At 42.0% G+C, this 14,108-nt stretch overlaps 1 protein-coding gene across 1 annotated transcript in view; it reads right to left on the bottom strand.

The window, feature by feature from the left end:
- Positions 1-14,108, bottom strand: part of LOC135224423 (ubiquitin carboxyl-terminal hydrolase 5-like) — an 85,083-nt gene that overhangs the window by 27,318 nt on the left and 43,657 nt on the right. The window contains exons 7-10 of the mRNA XM_064263408.1: positions 6,205-6,352; positions 4,517-4,703; positions 4,065-4,284; positions 3,745-3,908 (exon numbers count right to left, since the gene is read on the bottom strand). Of these exons, the coding sequence (XP_064119478.1) occupies positions 3,745-3,908; positions 4,065-4,284; positions 4,517-4,703; positions 6,205-6,352 (719 nt within the window). The remainder of the gene's footprint in view (positions 1-3,744; positions 3,909-4,064; positions 4,285-4,516; positions 4,704-6,204; positions 6,353-14,108) is intronic.

Genomic DNA, 14,108 nt, shown 5'->3' with positions numbered 1-14,108 from the left:
TCCTATACCGTGCGGTAACGAGCACCGAAAGGAGTAAGATATCTCTGTAGAACATATTAAGGCCAAACGAATGCAATGTTTATTCATTCATGTAAGGAATCCCCTCAATTTTAGGCTAAAGTCCGTGATTGTAGGGCAGAGATACAGTTCGTCAGTCAATCCCGCAGGAGAGAGAGAGACGTAACTGCCAGCACAGAGATACGGTTAGTCAGTCAATCCCGCAGGAGAGAGAGACTTAACCTACAGCGCATACAGCGAACGAGTGGTACTGGCTCGTTTGGACTGGAGGAGAGGAGTCAGAGGACAGTGACAGCAGCAGCTTACGATCGTCCGTCATCGTCGTCTCTTAACTTTATGCCTGGGTTGCCAGCTACCCTATTCTATGAAGAAAAAGGTTCGTTATTTTTAGCATAAAGAGACTCTCAAGCTGGTATATTTAAGCGAAACAGAAAACGCTAAATATATAGATGCGTTTGTGTCGTCAGAACACTACCATACAACGGTAAAAGATAAATCGGAAACTCCTGGAAGGCTGCAGGGAGTAACGATTAAATGTCCTTAAAATGGACCATAGACCTCTCGGTTGCCATCCGAAGAGGTAACTACAGCAAGCGTATATGACTTGAACCAACCAGAAATAAAATAACGCAAGGCAAAATATGAAATTATATCACAATAAAGTTTGTTCATACTTACCTGGCAGACATATATATAGCTGAATTCGGAAATACAGCTACATACATATCTGACAGGCAAGTTTCATGAACAAAACTTAGGAGAATCGAAGCAGTCAGCTCAAGCTTCTTATGTTTATTGGACATAAGCGTTCATTGACGTAGTCTACAAGTCTATTTCTTGTACGAGTCTGCGAATGACGAATGAGAGCTCTTCCGAATCTTGTCAATAAGAGCTTATTCGCTTACGCAATATCAAGTTAATGAGATGTTTGTCAATGAGAACTAACCCATTTACGGGACAAAGAGATATTTTGTCAATGAGGGATACCCACTTACTTGACAAAACGATAGATATTGTCAATGGGGGAAAGTCACTGAATTGACAAAACGTAATCCAGGAAGTCGAGCATTTATTTTCCGATTCCCGTCTCAAACGAGGAAGGGGCAAGAATCCCTGTTAAGAGACTGGGCTTACGTCAGGTATTACGACGATGTTCAATTCGGCAGCGTAGTCCCGACTAGGAACTAACAAATCTATCATCTGAAAAGCCCTTTCAGATGGGCTAAAAAGCTGGCAAAATTATCCTGGGAAGAGGAAGAAACTCTCCAACCAGCTTCCTCTCCCGTATCACAACTAATGCCTGCTAAAGCTTAAAATTTATTGGCAGTATGGCAAAGGCAGTCCTGTCTTGCGCTTTCCTGAAGAGCGTACTTTTGATGAGTGCCTTTGCAAGAATCCTACTGAACGTTGCCGAGAGTCCTGACGTGCAGGACATCGAGCCTTTATAACCCGTAACTGCCTTATCGCAAAGTCTTGACTGCGGTAGTGGCAACTTAAATTTATTGGCAGAATGGCAAAGCTTGCGGTAGAGCAAACGAGAACTTCCCTTGAGCTTTCCTTAACTCCATCCACCTATGCGAAAAGCAATATTAATTGACAGAGACCTCTTGAATTCACGAAACCCGATGTCTTGCTGGGTTTCGAAGAAGTTGTCTGTTCACTTTAAGCTTACTCCGAAGCACTGCCTACTTCACATTCTTTGCAGGTGAGGTAGAAGGTATCATCGAAGGTAGAGGTAAAAATTCTTTAAGCCCAAATCTGAAACAAGAACTTGAAGAGTTCAACAGAAACGTTCAGCCAGGCGACACACCTGGCGTGCGCTGGTGCACGCTCGGCGTCCACTGGAGCGCGCTTGGCGTCCACTGGAGCGCGCTCGGCGTCCATTGGAGCGCGCTCGGCGTCCACTGGCGCGCACGCTCGGCGTCCACTGGCGCGCGCTTGGCGTGCACCCGCGCGCCCCTGGCTTGGGCGTCCGCTCTCAAAAGCTTACTGCTACTATGACTTCTTTACGTATTTCTCGGTGGAAAGACGGACACGAGTTCAGGCGACGTTCGCCTTCTTACTTCTCACTGAAACGCATAACGAGAGAGAGAGAGAGAGAGGACGTGAAGCGTCCTCTTCTATAAAGCTTCTATTTAGAGGGCGCGAGTCCATCCGAAAGCTCCAACCCCTGCGCGGGAGGACGCTTCGGAGGACGAGAAGCAATCCTTCAGGATTCGTGCACGTGCACGCACTTAGGCAGTCTGGGGATTTTCATCAGAAACTGCCGAAGGCACGCCAGATCGGTGGGGGTTCCTCGTAACCCTCCTTCGGCTTTCGACATGCTCTCTCACTGGTTCTGGGAGTCAAGCAGAGGTCCCGGCCTAGAGGCGAAACGAGGCCGATCTGACGCACCCTCCACTACACAAGGGTATCACTGCACTTCTGCACTTCACTTTTACTCTCTAAAGCAAGCACTTTCGATTCTAAGTTACGAATCGAAGGAGTATCAGAGAAAGGGCAATTTCTCTACAGACACTGCTTAGGGCCCGAAGGCAACACTGCAGGGTTAGGAGTAACAATTACAGAAGTAGCACTTCACAGCAATGAAGGAGAGCGAGCACCTCTCGTAGACATATACATAGCCCGTAGGCCATACTACAGGGTTATGCAAAATAAAGTCTACAGGAAGGTTAGCAGGTTCACTACCCTGACTTTTGTTACTGATTAATTGCGTACATACGAATCATACGTCTTCCTTACGGAATTAGACATGTTTACTGATTAATTGCGTACATACGAATCATACGTCTTCCTTACGGAATAGACAAAGTCTCACACTCCTTACATGACAAATCTCAACAAAGAAGCAAGACCCATACCCCTCGTACATACCAAGTGCGAATCTACCGAAGCTTACGGTAGCCACACCCTATCTTTGCAGACAACCCCGTCTGAAACTAGCCTAACTAGATTCAGATATTTTATGCAAAAATGAATCAAATTCAAATCAATTTAAGATAGCGTATGCCTAGCCACAAATCCAAGTGAATAAATCAAAAGACAATTAGGATACTTAGCGGCAATGAAGTTTCCAAAATCCTAAGACGGAGGTACTGAAAACAGGTGTTTTCAGCACCGGCGACAGAAAAATTATGAATAGAAAATGGGAATGATTCCTGATACCCGCCTCCCAGCGGCGGGAATGGGTACTAACCACCTGACTCCCACTGCGTGTGTCGTAAGTGTTTAAATTTCTGTCGGATTCGGAAAAATACAGCTATATATATATCTGACAGGTAAGTTTCATGAACAAATTGGCAATTTATGATGAATATTAGGAGCCAGATGTCAGGATAGTCAGAAACGACACCATTGCGAAATTAGGGAAGTTCCCTACGCATAGATGGGCTATGATGAAAGGGTGCTGTAGATGGCTTGGACATGGCCTTTCACAGTCATGAAATAGCCATACTTCATGTGAATGATTCCAATTACACCAAATGAAAAGACCTTGGGAGGAGAAATGACCTACTGCACATGCGCAGCTCAAGTACCATTAGCCACGAAGGGACATTTCTTCCTTACATTACATCAGTAGTTTATATGATTTGTAATTGGCCTACTCACTACATATTTGGCTACAAGATACATGTAAAATATCAGGCTGGGCATTTATGAAGTACCAGACAATTAAATTTTTTTTTCTTATAAATTTAAAGGTAAATCTATTGACATAAAACTTACAAAACTTTTTGGGATGCCTGTGCCTCTGCTTTCTGTGCTTGGTATGCAGCAACTTCTTCCTTGTTGATGGCTTCTTCCATTGGAACTGGGAGAGGTAAGTACTGGTCTGGCCGAGTAACATAACGAACTTTCCCACTTTCACCGCATATGAATTTGTCTTCTACCTAAAATAACACATCAATTTCTATCTAGTTTCGTACATCAGATTTTTTTCATAAATGATAGGGATAATTTCCAAGCAGTTGACTTCAGCAAATATTCACGTTATCGCAATTCTAAAATTGTAAAACAAATTTCTCTGTGGTAAAAAGAAAACAAACCTCAAACTTCAAACAATTTCCTGGATCAACAGCACCAGCAGAATTACACGAACATAACTTCAAAATGTGCTCCAAGAATTCCATTGCATCTTGCTGTTTTTTTGTTGAAAATTCTGCATGACCTTTCCCTACTAATGTTCGGAACATCAATGGGGATATACCTGGCTGTAAATCATCAACATCTTCATCTCCAGTAGATGTGGCTGGTGGAGCAGAATATCTGTACAGAAAGAAGGCACCAAAAGTCAAAATAGCATAAAATTCTATAAAATGCATTAAACTTTACAGATTTTTAATGATGAGAAATTGAATCAATCAAAATTTTACATTATTACCACACAAAATGTACAATCTATGTTCCGGTGATCTTTATATTTGTGGTTTGTTCTTTACATATATAAAAAAAATTACACAAGAAATACACAGCTACAATTCAAAACAATCATTCCTACCTTCCTGAGAGTAATCCATGTGCTAGCTTGGACATTTGTACATTGAAGTCTTCAGCAACATTGCTGTTATTATAGCTGTCTAATATTCTTGGTCCATTTAGACTATATCTTTCCAAAAAACTGGGTACTGTGAACAACACTTGCATAACTGAATTAATGTAGCAGGAATTACCCAGATTTTTTAGACCTGAAACAAAGTGATTGGTAGTCCATTAATATATTAATATGGGTGATGTTTCCCCTTCCCCAACCCCCTTAAAAAAAATTAACCCTTTGAGATTTTAAGGGGTTCCTAAAATTTGTCGGAGTCAAATCACACTATCAGACTTTACTTATCAGTTCTTATCATACATAATTTTCATATTTGTTTATTGGGCTACCTTTTTAAATGATGCAATTTGTAGATGAATATCTTTAACTGAATAATTTAGAGTAAAATATACTTAACTTTGTTTAGGGTACATATTAAATGGAATAACTGCTATCTATGGGATACCAACCATAAAGATTCACATGTAGACTATACCATGAAATCTTGATTACTTCACATTTTCATACCTATCAAAAGGCCAGACTCCCAAAACATTGGATAAATTGAGATGCTACAATTGTATACAACACAGCTGTTGCTCCAAAAACCATATTTTATGGTTTCCATTGCAACAACCTCACATTACATACATTCAAAATAAACACATGCAACTTTATCATAAAGATATTTCATCAAACGAGTATGTTGCAATCTTGTGTAATTAAATTTGTATCATCCTTGAAATCATTTAAAGAAAAAATAAACCTGGCTACTGACACCTGGCACTGTCTCAGCCTTAATATTAATTTTTTACCTTCCACCTCTGGTTGAATTTCATTTTTTTTTTTTATACTGGAGGGCATACATTTTTCTTAATCCTTGTACATGAAAATAAATTGGTAAAAATATGCTATCTTTTTATAAAAATGAAACTGAAGACACTTTCACCATCAGAACAACTAAGAACTGAGAGTGTAGTATCATAACAAGAAAGACCTGAGTGTGTAATATGGTATAAGTTTTTATAACGTCTATTGTTGGGCAATACAATAAGTAATTTTCACACAAGATCCTCACTTTGTTATCACATTACCTTGCTCACTTAAAATCAATACAAGAGGTACTACTGTATATACAATAGGCAGCATACTGAAAGTATATTGCAACATCACCCCATTACTACCTATAATTGTTCTCAGATTATCTTCTCATATGTTCCTTTTGTCTCTTGTTATTGAGTTATTAACTTTACCATGCTTTCATTTTCACTGTCACTTAAAAAGTCCTTCAGGAGGTCCTTAAGAGTTCATGGATATGATTTGCCGATCTTGTCAAGATACTTTATAAAAATATATTGACATAATTAACATCAACCCCCTTTGAAAATGCCACTCTGAGTAGAGTAGCCTTATACAGCAGTTTACTTCTTGGTTGATATGTCGCAGTACTTTTACATCATACTTGCTGTCCACATTTGAAATAAGTAATTATACAAGTATATAATGTTTGCACTTCCCCTGGAAACACTATCCTAAACACTAAGGCAGACAACTCTCTGATCATCTACGAAATTATCAATAGATTTTGCTGTCAATATTTAGTATATGAACACAAGCTTAATAAAGACATTTCTCTTATACATAAACATAATCCATACCTGTATAACCAGGACCATATTTTGGGGCGAGTTTATTGCCTGATTCAGTCAATCGTGACCATTCCCATGCTCTCTGGTTGCAGTCAATTTCAAGCTCAAGCATAGTCTTTTCAGTCTTCTCCATAACTTTGACGTTGATTCCAAAATGCTGTAGTGAAAAATTAATTTAAAAAGTCACAGAACAGTCACCTTATTACATATGAATTCATTGTGAGAATCTAAATCTATAACACAGCAACTGTATATTTTAGTGGTAATAAAATCACTACAGTACTACTCTAAAAACCTAAGTGTACTACTCTAAAAACCTAAGTGTAAGATTAAGGGTACATCAAGCTTAACTAATATCTATATAATGGTATGGTAAATCTCTCTCTATTTACATCATTAGTTTAAAAAAATTCATATTTCCAAACTGTAAAACCTTATTTAACATGATCCCTCATGCGCCAGCTGCTTTTTTCCTCCTGATATCATCCTTATGAAATATGTCCCCAATTATTGGTTTACAGTGGACCCCCCTTATTCGCGTTCTCCGGATTCGTGGACTCACACATTCGCGGATTTCTCTCAGGAACATTTCCCCGCATTATTCGCGGAAAATTTGCATATTCGCGGTATTTTTCTATGAGAAATATCCACAAATTCCTGGTTTTTGTGATCAATTTCATCATAAAATGCACTTTTTGTGATAAAACTATTAAAAAAACCAACTAGGAAAATTTTTAGTGGTTTTTCTTAAGTTTTAACTAACGAAATAGGCTGTTTTTAGCGTTTTTATAGGGGTTCCAAACATTCGCGGATTCTAACTATTCACGGGGGGTCTGGTACGCATCCCCCGAGAATATGGGGGGAACACTGTACCTTCCACAGAAAACAGTGTAAAATGAGAAATTAAGAGTAACTACTTTATTTTGTGCTGATGGAAAACCTTTAGAGATAATGTTTTCAAGTGAGAACAGCTTAAGCTGTTGCTCTCAATCCATAACTTGAACAGGTAGTTGAAGCATTGGTAAACGCTATTATTTACATTTTGAAATAACGACTAATGCTTGTGATAACTACAATTACATGAGTAAGTACACCATCTTTCAAACATATTTTACTGTGTGGTTGAACAAAAGCCTTATTATTTGGCATTTTTCATTTTATAGCCTAATCTGTTGCATTTATTGTCAAAATCTTTCTCTCACTTGTAACTTCACATAGATTTATTAAAAAACTTTCCATCTTGCCTGAGTGTGGAAGCTATAAATATGATATTGTTATGATACAATAAAGTTTGTTCATACTTACCTGGCAGATATATATATATAGCTGTATTTTCTGAAGTCTGACAGAATTTCAAAAACTCTCGGCACACGCAGTGGTCGGCCAGGTGGTTAGTACCCATTCCCGCCGCTGGGAGGCGGGTATCAGGAACAATTCCCATTTTCTATTCATAATTTTTATTTCCACTGTCCCCTGAGGGGAGGTGGGTGGGTACTTGATTATATATATCTGCCAGGTAAGTATGAACAAACTTTATTGTATCATAACTATCATTTTGTTCATGAAACTTACCTGTCAGATATATATATATAGCTGAATCCCACCGTTGGAGGTGGGAAGGGACAGAATAGAAGGATTTTGGGAAACAAATGCATGCAGATGATTTACATCTTGGTTCCACCTGTTAGCATAGCTGGCTTCGTGGTTATTGCCACATAAGTCTGCTTGTGCTACTAGAGTTGCCAGCGAGGTAGAGACCTATATAGCTGGTGCACTCCCGATGATCTGTCAACAGGGGCGAGACCACGACGTGACTAGACCATATTGACCATACCATGAGGGCTAAGAAGTAAAATAAATATATATATAAATATATATATCACCACCTGACCAACCTAGCCAAAGTTAAGGTGTGTTAACTAAGGCTTAAGAGTTAAGAAGCCGCCGTTGTCGGCGACTCAGCAACTAAATTAAGAGCTCTTCCTAACCATTTTCTACAGGATAGGATGAGTGGTACTTCTTGCCCCCAAGATTGTGTCTGCAGACACGTATGGCCCTAGCGAGCAGCAGATCTTGTATGCCATCTTCACATCTCGCAGGGAGTGTGAAGTGAACACAGAGTTACTTCGCTAAAACATGGTACTCAGGATGTTGCTGAGTGCCATGCTCTGTTGAAATGCTTCCGAGGCCGCGCCCTCACCTCGTGAGCATTCAGATAAAAAATTTCAAATCTTTGTGCAAACACAATGAAGGAGCATTTTTGAAAGAACTCCTTAACACTAAAGCCAGGGTGTTCTTCGATATGGGCAAGTCTGGTCTTTTACGAAACACTGCAGATTGCCCGAATGACTTCGACTTTCTTGAGTTTTATGTAGATAAAACTTGAGATACCCGACAGGGCACAGGACTCTCTCTGGCTCCTGCCCACTAACTTGTGCCATCCTTGCTTCCAAGCTCCTGGCCCAAGGACAAAACAGGTTTCCATTCTTAGGCCACAACGGAAGGCTTAGAGAGCACACCGCCTTCTGTTCTCTAAAGCCAAAACTTGTGACGATGGCTTAAAATCTCACTAACCCTCTTTGTCGTATCTAGGGTGGTTAGAAGAAGGCCTTCCTCATCACATGCAAGAAGTTAACAGGTAGGAGAGGTTCGAATGCTTTGACATCAAGAACTTCAGACTACGTCTAAGTTCCATATTGAAAGCTTCGATCTGGACATGCACAGTCAGTCCGTCTGTACTAAAGTCAGGTGACCGACCAGTTGACCAGTCAGACGAATCAAGGACAGCAAGGCTGTACCCTGAAGACCATAAGGCACTATTCTTTGCTGAAGGATGAGTGTCTGGACTGCCTGGGGGGTGTATCAACGCAACCCAACGTCGTCAGCGAATCAACTCCTGACTCGAGCTTCTGGTGCCAGGAGAAAGGAGCGAGGAGCAAAAAGGCGATTCAGTCCCGAAGGAAGAATGCCTGACAGTCCAACCTGGTCTCATGTTACACGATCATCGGGGGTGTATAAACGTAACCGACTTCGTCAACAAGAAACTCAGGGCTACTATATGTCGCCTGATCTCGCACGAGTGTCTGACTCCGAGAAAACAGGTGAGACAAAAAGTAGATGGTGAGCGAGTTTCGAGATTCCACAGAACTCAAAGATCGTGAAGGGCTTTGTTGTTTGACAGAAGCAAATCTCTGAGCCCAAAGGCCGTCAACAACATATTTGCGTATTCTTTAATAGTTGTGACTGCCAGCTTATCCCATTCTTCAGACGGAAAGGGAAGACGGTAATCTTATTCCTGTCAACATCTTGATAGTCTGAACGTAGTCATACTCAGAGCGGAGAGGTTATAGGTACCTTTCGAGTTAGAGTAGACCGACTCTCTCGGAAAAGGTCCTTGGAAAGTGAACTAGGAAGGACATGACCTCAGTGAATCCAGGATCCTGAAGGCCAACATGGGGCGATCAGGGTCATTGTCGCTCCCTGTGACGTCATAAATCCTCTTATTACATTTCCTAAGCGATTGAAAAAGGGGAAAAGAGACTAAACATCCATCCCCGTTCAATATCATAGGATTGCGTTTAATGGTACCGATCCCGGATCGAGAATAAGGGAGCAGAGAAGAAGAAGCCTCTTCGTCCTCAACATATCGAAGAGATGAATGAAAGGACGTCCCTAAAGTCTCCACAACTCTCAACATACTTCTAAAGAAAGATTCCACTCGTAAGTCAGTAGTTGCTGCCGTCGATCAAGACGATTCGTACGGACTTTTGCAATCCTGTAACGAACCTCTAGAGGATCGTTACATTCTACGCCTGTTGTTATAATAGGCTCTTTCTCGTAAACTCGAACAGGGACCGAGAGAAGATACTTCTTAAGATATGAGAGAGCTGTGGAATATCAGAGTTGATCTGGACCACTGGTTCCAAAAACTCGTTTCGAGGACTGGAGGGACGACCGAATTGCTTCTACTTCTTTCAGATTAAGATCCAGGACATCTGAAACCCTATCCAGATGTCCGGCACCTTCTTTCTATCACCTCAGGTGATACTTGACGCACTGAGAGATGTTCAGAATCATTCCTAGATCTTGAATATTTCAGTTTCCCGGTAGGAAAAAACTGTGGAGGTCTGAATTGCAGTCTATTCAGGGAAACAAACTTCTTCAGGAAGGAAATGGTCCCCAGCAAGCTCATCCATTCCCTCCCCGAGTATGCTTACTTCCCTAATAAGGCTGCGCTTTGCCTAAGCAGGGGAGCATATAATAGTGCAATGTTGCGGTAAACTCGTAGTTCTATACTGTGCGGTAACGAGCACCGAAAGGATTAAGAGATATCTCTGTTGAACATAGTAAGGCAAAACGAATGCAATGTTTATTCATTCATGTAAGAAATCCCCTCAATCTTAGGCTAAAGTCCGTGATTGTAGGGCAGAGATACAGTTAGTCAGTCAATCCCGCAGGAGAGAGAGACGTAAACTACCGCGCATGACAGCGAACAAGCTGGGACTGGCTTGGTTGGACTGGAGCGGACAGTGACAGCAGCAGCTTACATCCGTCGTCTCTTACTGTTATGCGTGGGTTGCCAGCTACTCTATTCTACGAAGAAATAGGTCCATTATTTTTGAGCAGAAAGAGACTCTCAAGCTGGTATATTTAAGCGAAACAGAAGGCGCTAAATATAGAAGTGCGTTTGTGTCGTCATAACACTATCATACAACGGTAAAAGAAAAATCGGAAACTCCTGGTAGGCTGCAGGGAGTAACGATTAAATGCCCTTAAAATAAAAGACAATAGACCTCTCGGTTGTCATCCGAAGAGGTAACTACAGCAAGCGTATATGACTTGAACCAACCAGTAGTAAAATAACGCAAGGCAAAATATGAAATTGTTATGATACAACAAAAGTTTGTTCATACTTACCTGGCAGAGATATCTATAGCTGAATTCGGAAACACAGCTACATACATATCTGACAGGCAAGTTTATTGAACAAATCTTTGAGAATCGAAGCGTTCATTGACGTAGTCTACAAGTCTATTACTTGTACGAGTCTGCGATTGATGAATGAGGGCTCTTACGAATCTTGTCAAAAAGAGCTTATCCGCTTACGCAATATAAAGTTATTGAGATGTTTGTCAATGAGAACTAACCCATTTACTGGACAAAGAGATATTTTGTCAATGAGGGGATACCCACTTACTTGACAAAATGATAGTATATTGTCAATGGGGGAAAGTCACTGAATTGACAAAACATAATCCAGGAAGTCGAGCATATTATTTTTCCCATTCCCGTATCAATCGAGGAAGGGGCAAGAATCCTGATAAGAGACTGGGCTTTCGGCAGGTAGGACCCCGATGTTCAAGTTCGGCAGCGTAGTCCCGAACTTAGGAACTAACAAAATCTATCATCTGAAAAGCCCTTTCAGATGGACTAAAAAGCTTGCAACTTACTGTATTGGCAGTATGGCAAAGGAAGTCCTGTCTTGCGCTTTCCTGAAGAGCGTCCTCTTGATGAGTGCTTTTGCAAGAATCCTACTGAACGTAGCCGAGCGTCATGACGTGCAGGACGTCGAGCTTTTACATAACTCGTAACTGCCTTATCACAAAGTCTAGACTGCGGTAGAGCAAACGAGATCTTCCCTTGAGCTTTCCTTAACTCCATCCACCTTTGCGAAAAGCAATATTAATTGACAGAGACCTCTTGAATTCACGAAACCCGATGTCTTGCTGGGTTTCGAAGAAGAAGTTGCCTGTTCACTTTAAGCTTCCTCCGAAGCACAGCTTACTTCACATTCTTTGCAGGTGAGGTAGAAGGTATCACCGAAGGTAGAGGTAAAAATTCTTTAGGCCCAAATCTGAAACAAGAGCTTGAAGAGTTCAACAGAAACGTTCAGCCAGGCGACACACCTGGCGTGCGCTGGTGCACGCTCGGCGTCCACTGGCGCGCGCTCGGCGTCCACTGGCGCACGCTTGGCGTGCACCCGCGCGCGCCTGGCGTCCATCCGAGCGTCCCGCCCAAGCCGAGCGTCCAAAGAAGCGTGCAGAAAAGCGTCACGCTCCTGACAGGCGTCAAAACAAGCGAGAGAAACTGCCTTCAGGGAAGAGCGAGATACATCTCGGAGAAAAATCCGACTGCACGAAGCAGTCTCGGGAGAAGGGTTGATCGTGTAAGAATACGAGGGGCGAGGGAATGCCTTCTTATTCTCACAGAACAAAGCTCGGACGTCAGTGCTCAAAAGCGTCCTGCAACTACGACTTCTTTTTCGTATTTCTCGGTGGAAAGACGTACACATGTTCAGGCGACGTTCGCCTTATTACTTCTCACTGAAACGCACGACGAGAGAGAGAGAGAGAGAGAAAAACGTGAAGCGTCCTCCTCTATAAAGCTTCTATTTAGAGGGCGCGAGTCCTTCCGAAAGCTCCAACCCCTGCGCAGGGAGGACGCTTCGGAGGACGAGAAGCAATCCTTCAGGATTCGTGCATGTGCACGCACTTTGGCAGTCTGGGGATTTTCATCAGAAACTGCCGAAGGCACGCCAGATCGGTGGGGGTTCCTCGTAACCCTCCTTCGGCTTTCGACATGCTCTCTCCCCGGGTCCTGGGAGTCAAGCAGAGGTCCCGGCCTAGAGGCGAAATAAGGCCGATCTGACGCACCCTCCACTACACAAGGGGCACTGTCACTGCACTAAGCCACTTCACTATTGCTCTCTAAAGCAAGCACTTTCGATTCTAAGTTACGAATCGAAAGAGTATTAGAGAAAGGGCAATAACCTCTACAGACACTGTTTTGGGGCCCGAAGGCAACATTACAGGGTTAGGAGTAACAATAACAGAAGTAGCACTCTACACAACAATGAAGGAGAGCGATCACCTCTCGCAGACATATTCATAACCCGTAGGCCATACTACAGGGTTAGGCAAAATAAAGTCTACAGGAAGGTTAGCAGGTTCACTACCCTGACTTTTGTTTACTGATTAATTGCTTACATACGAATTATAAGTCTTCCTTACGGAATTAGACATGTTTACTGATTAATTGCGTACATACGAATCATACGTCTTCCTTACGGAATTAGACAAAGTCTCACACTCCTTACATGACAAATCTCAACAAAGAAGCAAGACTCATACCCCTCGTGCATACTAAGTGCGGATCTACCGAAGCTTTCGGTAGCCACACCCTATCTTTGCAGACAACACCCTCTGAAACTAGCCTAACTAGATTCAGATATCTTATGCAAAAATGAATCAAATTCAAATCAATTTAAGATAGCGTATGCCTAGCCACAAATCCAAATAAATGAATTAAAAGACAATAGGATACTTAGCAGCAATGAAGTTTCCAAAATCCTAAGACGGAGGTACTGAAAACAGGTGTTTCCAGCACCGGCGACAAAAATTATGAATAGAAAATGGGAATGGTTCCTGATACCCGCCTCCCAGCGGCGGGAATGGGTACTAACCACCTGGCCGACCACTGCGTGTGCCGGAAGTTTTTGAAATTCTGTCGGACTTCAGAAAATATGACAATTTGTCCAAAATTGCATTTTTCCTAACTATACAAACCTGAGGTCCTTTTACAATAGGAAGGTACTAGCGGCAGCTGGATAGGTCGTAAGCTTTCGAACAAGGGGTTCGGTAGTTAACTGCTTGTCCGACAGGCGCGCGCACGCGACTGGGAGGTAAACAAATCACTTTTGCTTTTGGCCCAAGCAAAAACTGCAGAGTGAGGGGTGGCATGAGGTGGGACTATGTGTAAAAGGACCTCAGGTTTGTATAGTTAGGAAAAATGCAATTTTGGACAAATTGTCATTTGTTCCGACACGGCATACAAACCTTCAGTCCTTTTACAATAGGAAGACTCACTTCTTGGTGGGAGGAATCTGAGTCTTTTGTGAACAATGCCTCCCTGGT

This window comes from Macrobrachium nipponense, chromosome 12 (genome assembly GCF_015104395.2).
Source record: "Macrobrachium nipponense isolate FS-2020 chromosome 12, ASM1510439v2, whole genome shotgun sequence".
Lineage (NCBI taxonomy): Eukaryota > Metazoa > Arthropoda > Malacostraca > Decapoda > Palaemonidae > Macrobrachium > Macrobrachium nipponense.
This window is presented reverse-complemented; position numbering and strand designations above follow the sequence as displayed.